Source organism: Gopherus evgoodei, chromosome 2 (assembly GCF_007399415.2).
Source record: "Gopherus evgoodei ecotype Sinaloan lineage chromosome 2, rGopEvg1_v1.p, whole genome shotgun sequence".
NCBI lineage: Eukaryota > Metazoa > Chordata > Testudines > Testudinidae > Gopherus > Gopherus evgoodei.
This window is the reverse complement of record NC_044323.1, coordinates 234,537,712-234,555,720: the sequence shown is the minus strand read 5'-3', so window position 1 is coordinate 234,555,720 and position 18,009 is coordinate 234,537,712. Positions and strand designations below refer to the sequence as shown.

The 18,009-nt window shown below is 41.6% G+C and overlaps 2 protein-coding genes and 4 non-coding genes across 7 annotated transcripts in view; 2 read left to right on the top strand and 4 right to left on the bottom strand.

Moving 5' to 3' along the window:
- TRIM55 (tripartite motif containing 55) overlaps positions 1 to 1,038 on the bottom strand; it is an 89,578-nt gene extending 88,540 nt beyond the window's left edge. The window contains 1 exon segment of the mRNA XM_030553200.1: positions 965 to 1,038. The gene's annotated coding sequence lies outside the window, so the exon portion shown is untranslated.
- Positions 197 to 286, bottom strand: TRNAY-GUA. The gene is given in 2 exon segments: positions 197 to 232; positions 250 to 286. It is a non-coding gene; the product is annotated as a tRNA-Tyr (tRNA).
- A 563-nt stretch (positions 1,039 to 1,601) lies between the features above and the next one.
- TRNAR-ACG lies at positions 1,602 to 1,674 on the top strand. The gene has a single exon. It is a non-coding gene; the product is annotated as a tRNA-Arg (tRNA).
- Positions 1,675 to 6,811: 5,137 nt separating this feature from the next.
- Positions 6,812 to 6,884, bottom strand: TRNAR-ACG. The gene has a single exon. It is a non-coding gene; the product is annotated as a tRNA-Arg (tRNA).
- A 383-nt stretch (positions 6,885 to 7,267) lies between these two features.
- Positions 7,268 to 7,357, top strand: TRNAY-GUA. Its single transcript is given in 2 exon segments — positions 7,268 to 7,304; positions 7,322 to 7,357. It is a non-coding gene; the product is annotated as a tRNA-Tyr (tRNA).
- Positions 7,358 to 13,395: 6,038 nt separating this feature from the next.
- Positions 13,396 to 18,009, bottom strand: part of DNAJC5B (DnaJ heat shock protein family (Hsp40) member C5 beta) — a 42,472-nt gene continuing 37,858 nt past the window's right edge. For both annotated transcript variants that reach the window (XM_030549573.1, XM_030549574.1), the window contains exon 4: positions 13,396 to 13,751. In XM_030549573.1, coding sequence (XP_030405433.1) covers positions 13,657 to 13,751 — 95 coding nt within the window. In that variant the 3' untranslated portion in view covers positions 13,396 to 13,656. The remainder of the gene's footprint in view (positions 13,752 to 18,009) is intronic.

Genomic DNA, 18,009 nt, shown 5'->3' with positions numbered 1-18,009 from the left:
AAGGCGGGGGAGATGGGTCACGCTGCTTTAGCCTGGCCCGCCCCTGCCTGAGCGCGGCTAGTGACCAGGCAGGACCCCCCCTGGCCACGCACTTGGTTCCCAGTTCGGTTTCCGCGCACCAACTCCCTCCTTTAGAAACTGAATCTTGCGAACAAAACGTTCAAAATATGAAGAGAAAAAAAATAAAAACTCAGTCTCCTTCGAGCCGGAATCGAACCAGCGACCTAAGGATTGCCGCAGGCAGCTCCTCTACAGTCCTCCGCTCTACCAGCTGAGCTATCGAAGGGACATGGGAAACGTTTCCTCAGACACACACAAGAGTCTTACATGAGCATGCGCACTACAACTGAGCGGTGCAAGTTGGAGCAGACGCAGCAGGGCCAAGGGCTGCTACTTGCCAGGGGCTCCGCTCGGCGCGTGGTCAGACTCGCTAACTGCACCCCGGGCTCAGCGAGTCCCGCACCCGCGGTTCCTGAGCGCGCTTCCCCAGGGGCGGGAATGCTGAGGGAAGAGGAAGACCCCAGCCTCTGCCCCCTCCCCCAAGCTCTCGCCACCTCCGCCCTTCCTCTCTCCAACCCAGTTCCGTCCTTAGGCCGGATGTTTTGTTGACTCTTGCGCCGTATTGTCTGAGAGCCCCCCTGCCCTGGCAGTGTCCCCCTATCCTGGCCAGCGCGGCCTTTGCTTCTCCGCAGCTCAGCTCTGTCTTTGTCCCCCTTCTTAGCTTTGCAGGGCCCATGTTTTCATCTGCCCCACAGAGTTGGCAAATGTTTGTCAAGGCAGGTTTTCTAAATCATGGCTCCAAATTCTCACGTGCAGACCGTTGTTTTAGCACTTGCCTTTCACCTAGTCCCGTCCTCTGAGGGAAGAGCCCTTACTGCTGTGCAGTATCCATTGGGTTTCCACGGATTTCTGGGTGGGAGTAAGGCCTGGCCTATGCAGCTTTTGTAGTGGTATATCTACTTACCAATATACCAGTCAAAGCCCTACCATGGACATGGCTGTAGTGGTGACTTATGCCAGTATAGTTATTCCTCTTTCCATATGGAAATGCTATACCACTACAAAACACTTTTATATCAGTATAATGGTGCTTACAGTAGGTGGGGGTCATATCACTTTATCAATATCGGCATAATTGCAGACCCCTCTGTAAGGTCAGCTGTTTAGATTGCAAGCTCTGCAAAGAGCTGATCTCATATTTGCCTTTAAATAACCTTCCACACTTTTGATACTATATAAGTATCCTCTAGCTCTTCCTGCTCCCTCCAGCTCTACCTGCTACATTATTCACCCTAACGGCAGGTTTAAACTTAAAATGCTGGCTCAGACAGCTGCAACAAAGACATTAGTACACTAGTTAATCCACCTTAGCAAGTAGTGATAGCTATGTTGACGGGAGGGTTTCTCCTGTCAACATAGCACTCTTTACACCGGGAATTAGGTTGGTATAACTGAATCGATCAGGAGTAATGTAGTTCTACTGATGTAAGTTTGTAATACAGACGTGGCCTCTGTACAGTGTTACCCTAATGCCATATTTAGTAGTTTGGGTAGAAATAATACTATATGTTCTTCTGTTCCAAAGCAAAATTTAACGTTCAGGGCCAGTGGCGCAATGGATAACGCGTCTGACTACGGATCAGGAGATTGTAGGTTCGACTCCTGCCTGGCTCGGGTGTTCTTTTCTGTAAAATAAATCTCCAGAATAATTTTCTTTCTGGTACTTTACTAATCGATAACAGCTTGCCTGGGAGAAACTGCTGTTATAGCTAAAGTTCCAAAATGACTTTCATTATAATTTACTAGTTTCACTCCACAACAATCTTAAAAACCCCAAACTTCTCCTTCTGACCTGAAGCTTCCTGTTCTTGGTATCAGGACTCTGGAAAATCTTTTGGTTTCTGTAAAATACTTTCTGCTGCTTTTTAATTTCTCTTTTGTAAAGAAACTTGCACTTTTTCATTTTAAATTTGTCATTTTCCCCCTTTACAGTTACAATTTCATAGTGCAGCCATCACATATTCAAATCCAGCAGCACAAGTTCCCAACAAATAAGTCAAGAGAATTTGAAAAAATAACTTTATGATGTTATAAATACTTGAATTGGGTTTTGTGGACATGCAGTAAATCAGGAATACACACAGAGAGCCTACCAATCCAACTATTTCATAGTATTTTCTTCTATCTGTAGCATGGCTTACTCTGGAGTGAGAGTTCTGTTCTATTCAGATAATGATACTTCACTTAGTACTGTAGGACAATTTACTAAAGTTGTAAAAGAAAAAAAAAAGCTATGACCTTGATGTAAAGATGATAGAGTGCTAAAACCAAAGCTCTAACTGCAACATTTATCACTGATAATGGGGCTTGTTCACTGTAAATTTATGGAAAACTTTATTAAATCTACAAATACTTGGTATTTTGAGTATCTTACCGTTTCAATTATGTTAGCTTCCTGACCAAAAATGATTCTTCTTTAAACATACTGAAAATATCACATATACTTTCAACATATCTTAGAATCAAGGCTAAGATTTTGTCACAGAATCTGAGACATTTTCTACTCCAGCCCTGGACCTCATCTCCAAGCCATGAGGCAGCAGGGTACCCCACATTTCCCAGCCATAGTAGGCAGCAGGGGTCTGGAGCTCTAAGCTGCTAGCCCTGAGCTATCATTGGTGGCAGGGGAGACCCTTGCACACTCAGCCACTGTAGACAGTGGGGGAACCCCCAAGCAGGACTAGGTGCTAAACCCTCCTCCCTCCACATTTTGTCAGTTATTTTTAGTAAAAGTCAGGGACAGGTCAGGGGCAATAAACAAAAATAATTTGCAAACTACTTCTGTATTAACTAGACTTCTTATAGTAATGTTCATAACATAAAACAAAGATCAGATAGTGAATAGGGGGTCTAGGAATGAAAAAGTAAACTGCAGGTTAGTAAATATGTAATATGGTCTGATATTTCTAAAGTATAACAAATCATCACTATGGAAAATAATTTATCACATGAATATCACTTACTGGATTTCCAGACCTAATTATTTCCAGCTATACTTTGTTTAATTAAAGATGATAGGTCAGATCAAAGATCAGTCAATGAACGGACCTATACTTTTTTAGGATCTGGCCTAAAAACATTTATTTTCATAAAATAGCTGGGGGGAAAATGAAACCCAGAATTCACCTCTTGTAGGTGAACTTTAATAGGTCATTGCTGCCTGAAAAGCAATACTTTTGTTTTTAACAATACATATTCCTAGTTTTCATTTTCTATTAGGCCAAGAGTTTTCACATTAGTATTTTTTTAACTGCTACCTAAAAGAAGCCCATGTTTTCCCCTACATTTCCTAAAAAGAAATATCGCTCTTAGGCAGTTGACTGTTCTAGAGGATCTGGTATGCTTTTAAAATTTTCTCCTTTCACAGCTCATTATGCAATCCCTGAATTTGTTTGAAAGAATGTACATTTATAATTATTTCAAAAGGTTAACTATAAATGGGGTAAAAATACTTGAGTATGTCTTGCAATTCCAATTTACCAGTTCTATTTTAGGCAGTGGTTTCCCCAGGAATTGAAATTAGGAGGGGTGTTTGAATTTACAGGGGAGGTTTCAGGACCAATGAGATATATAAAAGAGATATGAAAAAAGTAAATGTTTTGTTAGGATTATGCAAATTTAACATAAGGAAAATGCAAGTTACACCAAAACACATAACAGATCTAGATTTCTAAAAAAAAAAATACAAAAAATGTATTTAATATAAATTGACTTTTGAAAAGTAAGCCATCATGGGATAAGAGGGCAGTCCTCTCATGGATCAGTAACTGGTTAAAAGATGGGAAACAAAGGGTAGGAATAAATTATCAGTTTTCAGAATGGAGAGAGATAAATAGTGGTATCCTTGAGGGGTCAGTACTGGCACCAGTACTGTTCAACATATTCATCAGGAAAAATGGGTAAACAGTGAGGTGGCAAAATTTGCAGATGATACAAAACTATTCAAGATAGTTAAGTCCCAGGCAGACTGCGAAGAGCTACAAAGGGATCTCACAAAACTGAGTGACTGGGCAACAAAATGGCAAATTAAATTCAATGTTGATAAATGCAAAGTAATGCACATTGGAAAGCAATCTCAACTATACATACAAAATGATGGCATCTGAATTAGCTGTTAACACTCATGAAAGAGATTTTGGAGTCATTGTGGATAGTTTTCTGAAAACATCCACTCAATGTGCAGCAGCAGTCACAAAAGCAAACAATGTTGGGAATCATTAAGAAAGGAATAGATAATAAGACAGAAAATATCACATTGCCTCTATATAAATCCATGGTACATGCACACCTTGCGTGTGCAGATCTGGTCACCCATCCTAAAAATATATATATTGGAATTGGAAAAGGTACAGAGATGGGCAACTAAAATGATCAGGGGTATGAAACAGGAGGAGAGATTAAAATAACTGGGAATTTTCAGCTTAGAAAAGAGGTGACTAATGGGGATATGATAGAGGTCTACAAAACCTTGACTGGTGCAAAGAAAGTGAATAAGGAAATTTTATTTAATCCTTCACATAACACAAGAACTAGCAGTCACTCAATGAAATTAATAGGCAGCAGGTTTTAAAAAAACAAAAGGAAGTACTTCTTCACACAATATAAAGTCAACCCAGGGAACTCTTTGCTAGAGGATGCTGTGAAGACCAAAACTATAACAGGATTATAAAAAGAACTAGATACATGCCTGGAGAACAGGTCCACCTGTGGCTATTAGCCAGGATGGGGAGGGATGTAATACCATTCTCTGAGGCCTGGTCCACACTACGCTGTTAAACTGATTTTAACAGAGTTAAATCGATTTAATGCTGCACCCGTCCACACTACACTGCTCTTTATATCGATTTAAAGGGCTCTTTAAATCGATTTCTGTACTCCTACAAAACGAGAGGAGTAACGCTAAAATCGATATTACTATATCGATTTAGGGTTAGTGTGGATGCAAATCGACATTATTGGCCTCATTCTTTTACAGTAGCTACCCACAGTGCACCGCTCCAGAAATCGACGCTAGCCTCGGACCACGGACGCACACCACCAAATTAATGTGCCTAGTGTGGACGCGCACAATCGACTTTATAATATCTGTTTTATAAAATCAGTTTAAGCTAATTCGAATTTATCCTGTAGTGTAGACGTACCCTGAGTGTCCCTAGCCTGTTTGCCAGAAGCTGGGAATGGGCAGCAGGGGATGATCACTTGGTGATTACCTATTCTGTTCATTCCCTCTGAAGCACTTTGCCTTGACCACTGTTGTAAGACAGGGTACTGGGCTATATGGATCATTGATCTGATCTAGTATGACCATTCTTATGTAAAAATTAATTATAATAATAAAAATCTTTAGTACAGAAACTCCCCAACATAATGACCTCCCAAATAGCAACAATGTGAGATAACAACCTTGGCAAATAACGCATTTTAAAAATCTTGGCCTACTAGGAAACTATTTATATATGTTTATATATATATACATATACTATTTATATATGTTTCCATTCCCAGTCACAAATCTAGCATTCTGGAGCAAAGTGACTAAAATATAGTCCAACAAACAAATGTTTATTTAACACGCCCCTCACTTTCCCCTCCACCGCACTCGTGTTGTCCTTGGTCAGTGGAGACTCAGAGTTCAGAGGTGCTTTCACGTGAGTACAGCTTCCAGGTGGGGGACAAGAAGGCACCTTGCTTGTTCCTCCAGCTGCTCACTGTTCGCTCTGGCCACGTCTGTTTGTTGTGCCACTGTTCACTCCACCACTCTGTTGCCAATGGCTCTGTGCAGTCACCTTCGGCTGCCACCTGCCACTGTGACCTCTGCGAGTTGGTCTTGAGGTTCCACCAGCTCTCAGTGATTTCAGCTGAGCTCTCAGTGCGGGAATCTCGCTCGCTGCTAGTGCAGTCTGGGTTGTCTCTTACACAAAAACACTGTACCCACAGGAACACTGTCCCCACAACAGGACTAAGCACTTAGACCTGATTGTCAGTGATTTCAGCTGCAGTGGTCACTTAACAGAACAAAAGACTATCTATGGAGCCTTATCAGCTCCGTCTTTAAGCAGTGGAGAGGGACAGGTCCCCACCCTCTTTCTTGATGCCTTCAAATCATCATAGGCTACAGTTCTACTGCCCTTACTCATACAATAAGAACAACATTTCATCCCCCATTCCCCCCCACATTCAAGTGGTTTGTAACTCAACCCCAGCCAAAATCTATCACTTGGACAACACAGCTCTGTTTGCTGGATACCTAGGTAGATTAGGTGTGAATGCAAATATAATCTGGCCCTGAAGCCTTTCCCCGCAGCCCCAGCTCATCACTAGCTGTCAGGGAGCGCTCATTTAGACTTTGCTTACAAATCATTTGAAATTATTAGGTTGGCCAACATCACCGAAATGAATGCACTAACATCATAAAAAACAGCTGTATAAGGAAGCTAGTCTATGTTCCTACTTTTCAAATCGATTGTACTTTTTCAGATACACATATTTTATCATACACTGTATAAGCTTTTAAAGTGTGTATTCATGTTTCAGTTTAAATTCAGATTTCCAAACAGTCACTGAATTGGTAGGGAAATCACTGATTTTAGGTCACTGTTCAGTTGTGAGCTGGGAGTTCTGTTGGACATGCAGGCATAAAGGTAGCATGGCTGTTCAGCCAAACAGCTATGTGTCTCTTCCTCATATTTAAAACAAGTGTTTATTTAATAAGCTTGTAAAACTGAGTTGTATCAGACAAAACACACGCTCTCGAGCCAGGTAGGAGTCGAACCTACAATCTTCTGATCCGTAGTCAGACGCGTTATCCATTGCGCCACTGGCCCATAACCAATGAAAAAATATCTGACTGTCAAGTAAGGGGCTGAGGAACGATGCTGGTACTGCCCGCTCACTTCCCATTCACCACGGACACACTGGGCTGCAAGGGCCAGACTATCACCCCCCCTCCATTCCCGACCGAGCGCTGCAGATACAGGCACAGCCCTAGGAAGGCGCAGGGACCCTACCCCGGAGCGACTAGTGCCCAGCTCGGGTCCGTGGGGAGAGCCCAGATAGGACCACCTCGCGCATCGCCCTGGGTCACTAGACCCACTCAGCGGCCATGCGCATGCCCCTTGCAGCTCTAGCAAAACGGTTTGTGCACGCACTACGTTAAGGCCGACTCTCTCAGCTCTAGTGTGGAACTTGGGTGCCTCATTTCCATGTCCCTTCGATAGCTCAGCTGGTAGAGCGGAGGACTGTAGCGGAACTACCTGCGGGAATCCTTAGGTCGCTGGTTCGATTCCGGCTCGAAGGAGACTTTTTTTTTTCTTCGTCACCCATCTTTATCTGCGCTTTAGGACGTTGATTTAATGTTGCGGCTTACAATACTAGCTCAGATAGTCGGCCAACATATGATACTTGTAATACCTGTGCAAAGTTATAGGAAATAGATAGTACTTTTAAATATTTTATCAAAATGAGACAGAGTTGCTTTTTGTTTGTGCTGGAAGAAGACATTTTTGGATCTCTTGTTCGCAGAGGCAGGCTGCTCAGCACTTGTAATTATAGATGGACTCCCAATGCAAATTTCAGTCCCAATCCAAACTTTTGTAAAATGTGGGAAAGTTTGGATCCAGTGATTTTGTTTGGGCCCAGCTCTACTTTCAATAGGATCTATTCCAAACAAACAAGCAAAAAGGTGGTGGTGACGGTAGTAAAAATGAATGTTGTGCCACTTTATGTGAAAATCAAAATCTAATAATTTGTTGAAAGGGAAAAAAGGCATAGTGTTTTTGTGCCATGTTATCATATGCCCTGATAAGGTAAATTGCTCTAGGCAAATTCTTACACCTATGTGGAAACTCTGTATTTTTATCTAGATTAGGATTTGAAAAGTGTTAACATATATATATTAAATTAGCTAATTTGTTAACAGCCTAGTGTAGCCCAAGAGAGAGTGCCTTGCTTACACTAGTCTCTGAACTTGGGTTAGCGAACATGTGTTAATTAACACGTCAGGTAACATCTTTCAAATCCTAGTCTAGATAAAGAGAATCAGCAAAGGCAGTAGTCTGCCTACACAAAATAACTTGCAGGATTGAGGCCTTTAATAGTAAATTCTTCAGGACAGAGTCTGGGCATGCACTCTGTGAGTGCTATCATAATACAAATAATAATACATTCTGTTTTCTTATCTCTGTTATTATTGGTGGATTCTCCTTTGTTATGCCTAACCATAAAAACTAACAGTTCTGCAGATCATCATTTCTTTGGTTCCTTCCTTGAAGATGGCCATCAGATATGAACAAGCTACCTGTTCTGTGGCTATCACTCTTGCTCTGAAGAGTTTGGGAAGTGAGAATCTGTTAATCTCCTCCCAAAGTGAAAGAATATGTTGTAATCTAAACTAAGTGAGCTCTAAGGGTATATCTACACAACAAGCACAGCAGTGTTGCAGCTACCCTGCTATAGTGTAGACACTTGCAGCAGCAACAGAAGGGGTTTTCTGTCACCGTAGTAACTCCACCCTCTCAAGAGGCCTTAGCTAGACTGATAGAAGAATTCTTCCATCAACATAGATGTGGCTACATTGGGGCTTAGGTCTCCTTAATTACATTTCTCAGCCAGGGGTGTAAATTTTTCACACCCTTGAGCAATGTACCTGGTTTGACCTAAGTGTTAGGTGTAGATCAGACCTAACAGCTCATGAGAAAAAAAAACTAAAGATGCTACTCCCACACTTTGGTCTTCCTTGCCACTTAACAGCAATGCACCAGACAGCTTTTTCATTTGAATTTTATACAATAAATCTGCAATGCCAAGTATATATTTAATTGTGCATATGTTTTGTCATTCAATCTTCCTTGATAGCTCTAATTCTGAAAAGAGAAAAAAAACATAAAAATCCTTGACTAAAATTACACCAATATCTTAGATATCAAATCTTAAGGAAAGGTAAAATAATGAAATTAAAGCCCATAGACATATTTGAAAAATGTCTCCTATTAAACAGTTTATTTTATTATGCATTTATGCTACAGGGGAGTAAAGTGCACAAAAAGTTTAAACAGCAAGTTACGTTTTTGCTAGTTTTTAATCTTTAAAAATATTTCTCCCATTTTCTGTTTTGTGTGACCTGGGTATGAGTCATTCTCCAAACATTCAATAGAACAGATCTCAACATAATAGATCCAGCCAAAACAGTTACTGCTCAGGTAATTTCCAATCACTTGATTGGACTAAATAACATTGTACGGGGAAAAAAATCCCTCACTTTAGCAGGCATAGAAATGTTCGGCATCTTGTGCTGCCACCTTCACAAGGGCAGAGTTCCCTGTGTGAAATCCTTTGTTCACTGAAAACAATAGGAGTTTTGCCATTGACTTCAATAGAGCCAGGATTTCACCACCTGACTCCTCAGGCTCTTTTCATGAGAAAAATGCTGCCAGCCAATCCCGAGTATTATTGCATGGGCCATTGACTCCTCACAACCAGTAACTCAGGAAAGAGCTGGAGTAACACCTCTTGATGCACAGTATAGGTGAGAACTTTAAATAATCGAAGGGATTGTCTACATGGGAAATTTGCCAGATTTCCCCATCTTGATAAGTAGAATTCTGCACTGTAGAACAAAGAAGGCATTTGCAGCTGAAGTTCTGGTTATATTTTTTTAAATGCATTGGGTAGGTTCATTTGCCACATGCCAACTTTTCTGCCAAGTAGCTCCTCTTGGGAAAACAAAGTTCTTTTAGAACTTACCAGCTTGGAAAGTCACCACAGACATTTTGGATGGATTAGGATATTATTGGTTATTTTGGCTGTTACTAGAACAACTTTTTCTTAGGGTAGAAACATAAAGGTAGTGCTGTAATTCTTACACATAGGCAGTCTTTATTATTCAGAGAGTGTTTGACAGCAAAGGTAGATTTCAAATACATAGTATTTTTCATACAAATAAACGCAACACCATAGAGCAAAATATTTGCAACTCTATGCTTTCAAAAGATTAATAGTAATTCAACTGGACTTTACATGGAAGCAAATCATGCAGGCATCATTGTTTCCACTTTAGAACACCTTCTAGAAAGCAAACAAAAGCAAAAGAAAATTAAATTCATATTTATGGACCAAATCTGGACATTCTCATTCAGTTTTTATTATGTCTCATATAAGCAGACTCTCTGACTTTACTGGGACCTGCAGGTGCCCAACACCTCTGAAAATCAGATTGCCTTTATTTAACTGCCTAAATGTGGATTTAGGCACCCAGCTTTAAAAAGGTTGACCATAGTTTTTATTAGTCTAATAGTGTCATTTTAGCAAAGCCACATTCTTTCAGAGACATATCCTGAAGTCTGTATTCAGAGTTGCTGGGGTTTTTTGACAAAGGCTGTAACAGTGCATAGTGATCCTTGCAGACAGAGCCTCATTTAAGACAGTGGGGCTCCCTGCAGATGCAGCAGATGTCTGTGTGGATCACAGTGCAGGACTGGGGCCTAAATTCTTTCTCAGGCATCCTTTCTCCATTAAGAATGTAGTAAAAATTACAGGATTTAAGCTAAGAGCCCAAACCCTTTGAAGTCATTGGGAATCTTCCATTGATTTCAGTGGATTTTGGATCAGGCACTCAGGCCTAGATCTTCAAAGGTATTTAGGAGCCTAACTCCCAGTCTGGGCTTTAGCCTTTGTTTATTACCTTTGGGTCTGATTTGCTGCAACCATAGAAATCAGTGGTGAAATTTCCATTGATTTCTATGGGAGCAGCACCTGTAAGATGATTTTTATATATACCATGTGTAACTTTCATCTAGACTTTTAACTGGATACATTTTCACATTTAATTCTATACAGGAAACAGTCACTAGCATTTTCACACTTTCACAGTAAATTATTGAAATAAATTTGAAAAAGTGTACTTGGAAAATCATTTACACAGCATGTGTAATATGTATTCGTATAGGGCTGGATTCTCCATTCCACCACAGTGTGTTTATATTGGCTTTACCAGCATAAAATCAGTGTAAAGGAGTAGAACATAAGGCCCACAGATATGTGTGTGTATATGTTTGATGACGTATGAATGTATATAAATATAGTGGGCTGCATTCTATCCATAAGATATATGCATATACATCGCACACTAAAATCAGTTGCAGTTGAGTGTGCATACCTTGGGACAGAAGTTGATGCATTAGAGCAAGGGAAATAATTATGTGCTGCATATGTGCAGGTAGCATAGGGCCTGATAGAAGTAAATTGGAGAACTATTTCTGATTACAAGGTTAGAAGTACCTATAATGCCTGCACAGCTTTCTGGAGATATATACTAACTGAGTGCTAAGGGGTTTTAAAATACCAGTGTATCTTAGGAACTTTAAATGAGCTTTAAAGATGGTACTATTTAATGACTTTGGAATTATAGTTACTGATTTTAGCAGTATATTTAGCTGCAGCTGAATGGCATTTGAGGTGAAAGGTGGGAAGAGGAGGAAGAAAATGTTTCACAACTACAGAATCCAATTTTTAAGACAGAAATCATTTAAACTTTTGACAAACAATATATTCCCTGGTTTCTATAATTTAGTAGCGTGTTACATCCTCCCCAAGACTGAATTTTGAAAAGAGGAACCATAATAGCAAATGCACAGAACTGAGGTGTGACAACGATTGATGGAATATTTTCAGTACAGAGGATATAAACTACATAAGGATGAAGCTAATATGTCAAACCAGCACAGTGCTAAGTTCAAGATTTCTGAACTAGTGCCTTAGCTCCTACAAACTAGGGGTCTGATTCTCCTCCCAACTGCTCCAGTTTTACCTTGGTACAAATCCACTGCCTTCAAAAGAGATATACTTCATTTGCTTCAGTGAAGAGAGAACAATCAGACCCTAGGTATGTATACTTTAAATCAAAACCATACAATATTTTCTTGTCTCTCTGATGAGTTATTCACAAAGTACACATTCATAAATTACAATTTCAACCACAAGAGTTTTGTGCAGCAGTGCACTTCTAGTAACGACTATATTTTGACTTAAAATGGAACTTTAAGTGTATTAAAGGACACATTTATTATTAACATACAACTTGCCTGAAATTTGTCTATACAGAATGGTTTACATGTCTAAGATGTGCCAGTACCATGGAATCAGGGCTGGAAATATCTTACAACAGTGTGCTGGTTAACAAAGCAAGGAGAGCCTGCTTCTGGAACACAATTTAAACCTGATTGGGTAATAATTATATGATTTGAAGTGCAATGCATGTATTATAGACTTGTAGCAAAGAAGAGAGTGGGGGAAATAGTGACTGAATCAGGGCAAGATTGTTAAGAGAAGCAAGTCCTATCTGGTTCTGCCTCCCTCTGCCAGGAAGATACCTCCTGACCTTTCAGCATGACTGCCTCCTTCTCTTCCTGTCAATTCCTGACCCCACCCCTCAGCCCATTTTTTGCATGTCAGAAGGACAGTTGGGAAAGAACAAGTATAAAGCCATCAGTAAGGGGAATAAGTAGACAGGCAGGCAATTGTCTGTTGACTCGGCTGAGGGTCATCTTCCATTCTATCCCAAAGGAGTTAGGGAGCCAAAAGGTAGGGAGGTGGAGGAGCCAAGGGTTGCATTAGGTCACAGGCATACTCCCAATTAAAAACAACAACAACAGAACTTCGATATGTGTCTCAGATTGGTCAGTCCAAGAAGAGTGAGAAATGCTGCTGCCAAGTCTTACAACTGGCAGATAGGAGCATCAACCATCCACATCTGTGTGGTATTTTCCTGCCGGTCTCCTGCTTCTGCTCATGTGCAGGTGCTGTAATGCACATGCACAAAATCAAGACACAGAGATCATATGCATTTCAGTTAGGAGATTAGTCTCCTGGGTTTAGGTTGAACTGCCTTCTGATTGTTAAGCTCTTGGGTGTGGTAATCATGCCCTGTGCCAATCAGTTGGCTCAGCTTCTTTACTGCTCTGGTCCTATCCCCAGCAAGCTTCAGTCTACTAGGCAGATTAGTGCTGTCAGGCAACACTCCTCTTTGGCAAAGTCAGACCCTTCCTGATACCTACCGTTCCTTTGCAGTCTATTGAAAACACTTCCATTGTTTCCTCAAAGGAAGCAATAGGATTATAAATGCAGTCTCTACCCTAAAACTGGGTGGCAAACTAAGAACATTACATTGTCAGACAATGACAGAACTGGTGCCTTCTTGAGTGGACTCAAAGCCCTAATCAGAGAAAGTCCTTGCTTAGGTGAGACAAGGGAGTTCCATTTAAGGAGGGATGAGAGAGAGGAATATTATTGTATTGAAAGGATAGCTTGAGCTCAAAAGTGTTAACCCCCTTCAAGGGCAATATGCTAATCAGTATAATAGTATGGTAACGGTAAGTATCTCAGTGCAGAACACAGAGGATGGGAATGTTCATTTTGAAGGCCCTGTGAGTTAAAGAGTCTGCATCCACAGGAAATTATATTCAAGTTATCTTTGCCTAACTTAAAAATCAAATACAAATATGGAAAAAAAATTACCATGCTTTTCAATTAGCTTTTCTGAACCCTCTTTGTGACATTCCTACTTAGAGAGCAAACTGCAATCAGACTGTACTTGCTCTTGCTTTATGAGTCTGTGCGATAGCTGCGATGGCCATCTCCGATTAGTTGAGTTTTCTCATTTGCATTTGTCGGCTGAAGTATGATTGGAGTTTCTCCATCTAAATCAAACAGAAAAAAACAACCCCCTCTAAGCACCGTTGATTTGATACAAAAGTCAAGCTGCCTTTCTTGATAGAATGACTTAGCAAAAATAGTAAAATCTAGTGTATTGTAGAATGATCTTTCAAACAAGCTTTCATCTACAACCCTTTTAGGATCCAATCCTGGATGAGTAAGGCTGCAGGATAGAGCTCTAAACAGCCGTAAGCACACTAAACAGAATTCTATGTTTACTAATACTTACACTAAGCCTGTGTATACTTTACCCGAATGTTCACATAGGAAGTTATATTGCTATATAAACCAGTGTGCAACATACTCTTTTTTCAGTTTGCTTATTAATTATTATTATTACACCATGATTTTACGTGATGCTTTACAGAGATTAAAAAGACCATGATCCTTGCCCCTAACATTTACAATCTAAGTGCCTTCTCCTGCAAATACTATTGAGTGTAATGATTACTACTGTGAGTTCTTTAGACTGACTATAGTGAATACTACCATGATAATTAGGGCCCTATCAAATTCATGACAAATGCGCCATGGACCATGAAATCTGGTCTCCCCCGGTGAAATCTGGCCTTTTGTGTGCTTTTACCGTATATTATACCGATTTCACAGGGGAGACCAGACTTGCGCAAATTGGGGATCCTTACTCAAAAGGGAGTTGTGGGGAGTGGGTCACAGGGTTATTTTAGGTGGGATCATGGTATTGCCACCCTTATCTCTGCGCAGCTTCAGAGCTGGATGGCCGAAGAGCAGCAGCTATTGGCCGGGCACCCAGCTTTGCAGGCAAAACCCCACAAGCAGCAGCACAGACGTAAGGGTGTCAATACCATACCGTGAAATCTTTATTTCTGCACTGCTGCTGGCAGCGGTTCTGCCTTCAGAACTGAGGTCCTGGCCAGCAGCCACCACTTTCCAGCTGCCTAGCTCTGAAGGCTGTGTTGCAGCCTGCAGCAGTGCAGAATTAAGGGTAGCAGTACCACAACTCCCCTTATAATAACCTTGCAACACCCCTCTACCACACAAAACTCCTTTCTGGGTCAGGACCCCTACAATTACAACACGGTAACATTTCAGATTTAAATAGCTGAAATCATGAAATTTACTATTTTTAAAATTCTATGACTGTGAAACTGACCAAAACGGATTGTGAATTTGGTAGGGCCCTACTGATAATGTTTTCAGGACTGAGCCTTGAATTAGATCTCAAGAATATGAAGATAATGGTAGAGAAAGAAAGAATGAGGCTTAAAATGAAAAGCAGTGAGCAGGCATATATTCAGTAGAAATAAAATTATATACATTCTGAAGGCCACTAGGCTATATTAAAATGATAAATTGTCTTTTGAAATCCCATGTAACACATTTACAATAGGAGTTTGAGAACTACTGTCCAAAACAGTTTGGGGCTGGCAAAGATTCACATAACTAGATTAATTCCTAATGTTTTGTATATTGTCATTCAGTATAGATTCTGGTTTTTGCTTTCAAAATACATCAGTAAAAAAGATGCTTGTGCTTTCTTGTGAGAGGGGCTGTGGTGGGGAAAAGCTAGGTCCTTGGAAAGCTGCAGTCAGCCCACAGATTGTTGTGTTCAGTTTCTACAACATACAAGGTTTAGTTGCCTCTTCTATGAATCTCCCTGGCACAGCTCCTCAAGCTGGTGCAGGGCTCAGGATCTGTCTCTTAAAGGCAGGGCAATCTCAATATGATGCTTTTATGTCATGATATAAGTATATGCCTCTAGAGTGGCTGTAAGGCTGGCAGACCAGGTGCCAACTCCTGCCTAGAGCCTTAGGCCTCGACTGAATAGTGACCAATACATAGCTGGAAACCAGTCTGGCTCACCAGTATGTTAGTATTGTTAAAAGAGATGCTAAGTTTATAAGAATGTGTTTATTGTTTAGACTTTATGAAATGCTTGGAGGATGCTGCATGTATTAATCTCACTTATAACATCTGTGCCCCATGTTATAAGGTGACAGTGTTTGCATTGTACTTCTCTGTAATTGTGTAAGTTCAACAGGAAAGAAGCTTTAGTTAATGTAAAATGCTTGCTTCCTACAGCAGATGTTAGCTCCTGCCCACCAAGATGGCTCATTGAAACCAAATGAGCCTATTGTGAAACATCAAAGAACGAAGTCCTTCCGCCAGTCCTCCATGAAAAGGAGATATGTGCATGAACTCATCCCATCAGCTTGAACTCTGGGGAGAGGGAGTGTAGTGAGGTGGTGTGGCTCCCTGCCACCCCAGAGGGGGAAGAGCCCATCCAGAGGCCAGAGTGGGTGGAGCTACAGAGTTCTGAGCCCGCCCCCCAGAGAGTCAGGCGGTGGCCTGGAACTATAAAGACTGGCCCTCAGAACTCAGTAGGAGCCCAACCGCCGGAAAGAGCAGATGTCCCTAGCGGAGCCCACAAGTGGGAAACTCCCATGGCCCAAGGCAGTCGCCTAGACTGGCTGGGCCTGCCCTGCGCCCGCTATCCAGAGGAGTTGCTGGGCCTGCTGACCAACCCCTGCCCCAACGAACCCATGCTCCTGGATCCCCCAGAGGCTAACACCAGGACCCAGGTAGGGCCTGAGGGGGAGTGTGGAAGTAGCCCAGGGGCGGCCGACCTCAGTCTGGCTGCAGTACTACCAGAGCCCTATGTCGGTGTGTTGCAGCCAGGATCCCCATTGATTAAGCAGTGGATCTTTGACCGCTGCTAGGGCTCTGGGCTGGGATGCAGTGGAGTGAGAGGGCCTGCGTCCCCCCTGCTGCCCAACTCCTGGGTGGCAGACTCCCCCTCTCCCTGGACTGAGGAGGCTGGAGCCTATTGTTACTACTCAGCCCTGCCTGAGGGCCTGAGCTCCTGACTCAGCATTTGTTGCCCTGCCCTGATTTAGGGCCTGGGCTTAATACTGGTGTACTACTTTTGCTCAGCCCTGACTGAGGGCCAGTACCCTGACATAACATTTTGCCCTGCCTTGACCCAGGGCCTGGCTGACCGCATTTCTGCCGGCTACAGCAAGGGCGACCCCATGGCTGGACTAATTCCCCGGGATCAACTGTGTGTAGTGAACCGGTGTGGCTCCCCGCCGCCCTGGAGAGAATCGAGCCCTGGCAAACCCTTGTGCAGGGAGATACATTTTTTTTCTTGTTAGAGATTTTTACCTCTATGCCCGTTGGACTTTGGGAGGGCAACATTTCTAAGCATAAGCAAGGAATCCCCAGCTGCTTAGTCTGGGTTATCCCTAGAGCTTGTATATTAAGACAGCTTCTATTACCTTTTGGAACCTAAGACTATAACTTATTTGTATGTGTATGTGTGATGTTGTGCAGTCTATATGGTTTTATACAAATTTAATAAGTGAATATAATGTAACTGAGATATGCTTCATGCAAAATGTCTCTTGTAAGGTATCATTACAAAGCTTTTAATCTATTGAGTGTAATCATCCTATTTGTATAAATGTACCACTCTTCTGTCTGAAACTAGAAATATGAAATATAACTCTGAGGGCCTATTGTAATTATGCAAAGTGTGGGCCATTAATGGTGGTTTGGAATCTTGACTCCCATTAACTAGGACCGTTGTCTGCAGATGGGTGTGTTTTACCCGTAAGTCTTCCTGTATACGTGTGTGCTGGCAAGTGGGCAATGAAGTCTTGCAGTGACATGTGATCATGTCACCTGAACTGGAATCCATCTTTAACCTGGTGTCTTTCCATTGAGAAGGAGGGGATGGGAACCCAGAGAGGAACAAAGGATTCTCGCTTTGTGCAAAAGATATATAAAGGGGTGGAACAGAACAAAAAGGGGAGAGGAGCCATCATGAAGAATCCCCTAGCTACCACCTGAGTTAGAACAAGACCTGTACCGGGGAAAGAATTGTGCCCAGGCCTGGAAGGTGTCCAGTCTGAGGGAAAACTTACTGAAACATCTCTGAGGGTGAGATTATCAGTATTCAGTTTGATTAGACATAGATTTGCATGTTTTATTTTATTTTGCTGGTGACTTACTTTGTTCTGTCTGTTACTACTTGGAACCACTAAAATCCTACTCTCTGTATTGAATAAAATCACTTTTTACCAATTAATTAACTCAGAGTATGTATTAATACCTGGGAGAGCAAACAACTGTGCATATCTCTCTATCAGTGTTATAGAGGGTGAACAATTTATGAGTTTACCCTGCATCAGCTTTATACAGAGTAAAATGGATTTATTTGTGTTTAGACCCCATTGGGAGTTGGTTATCTGAGTGCTAAAG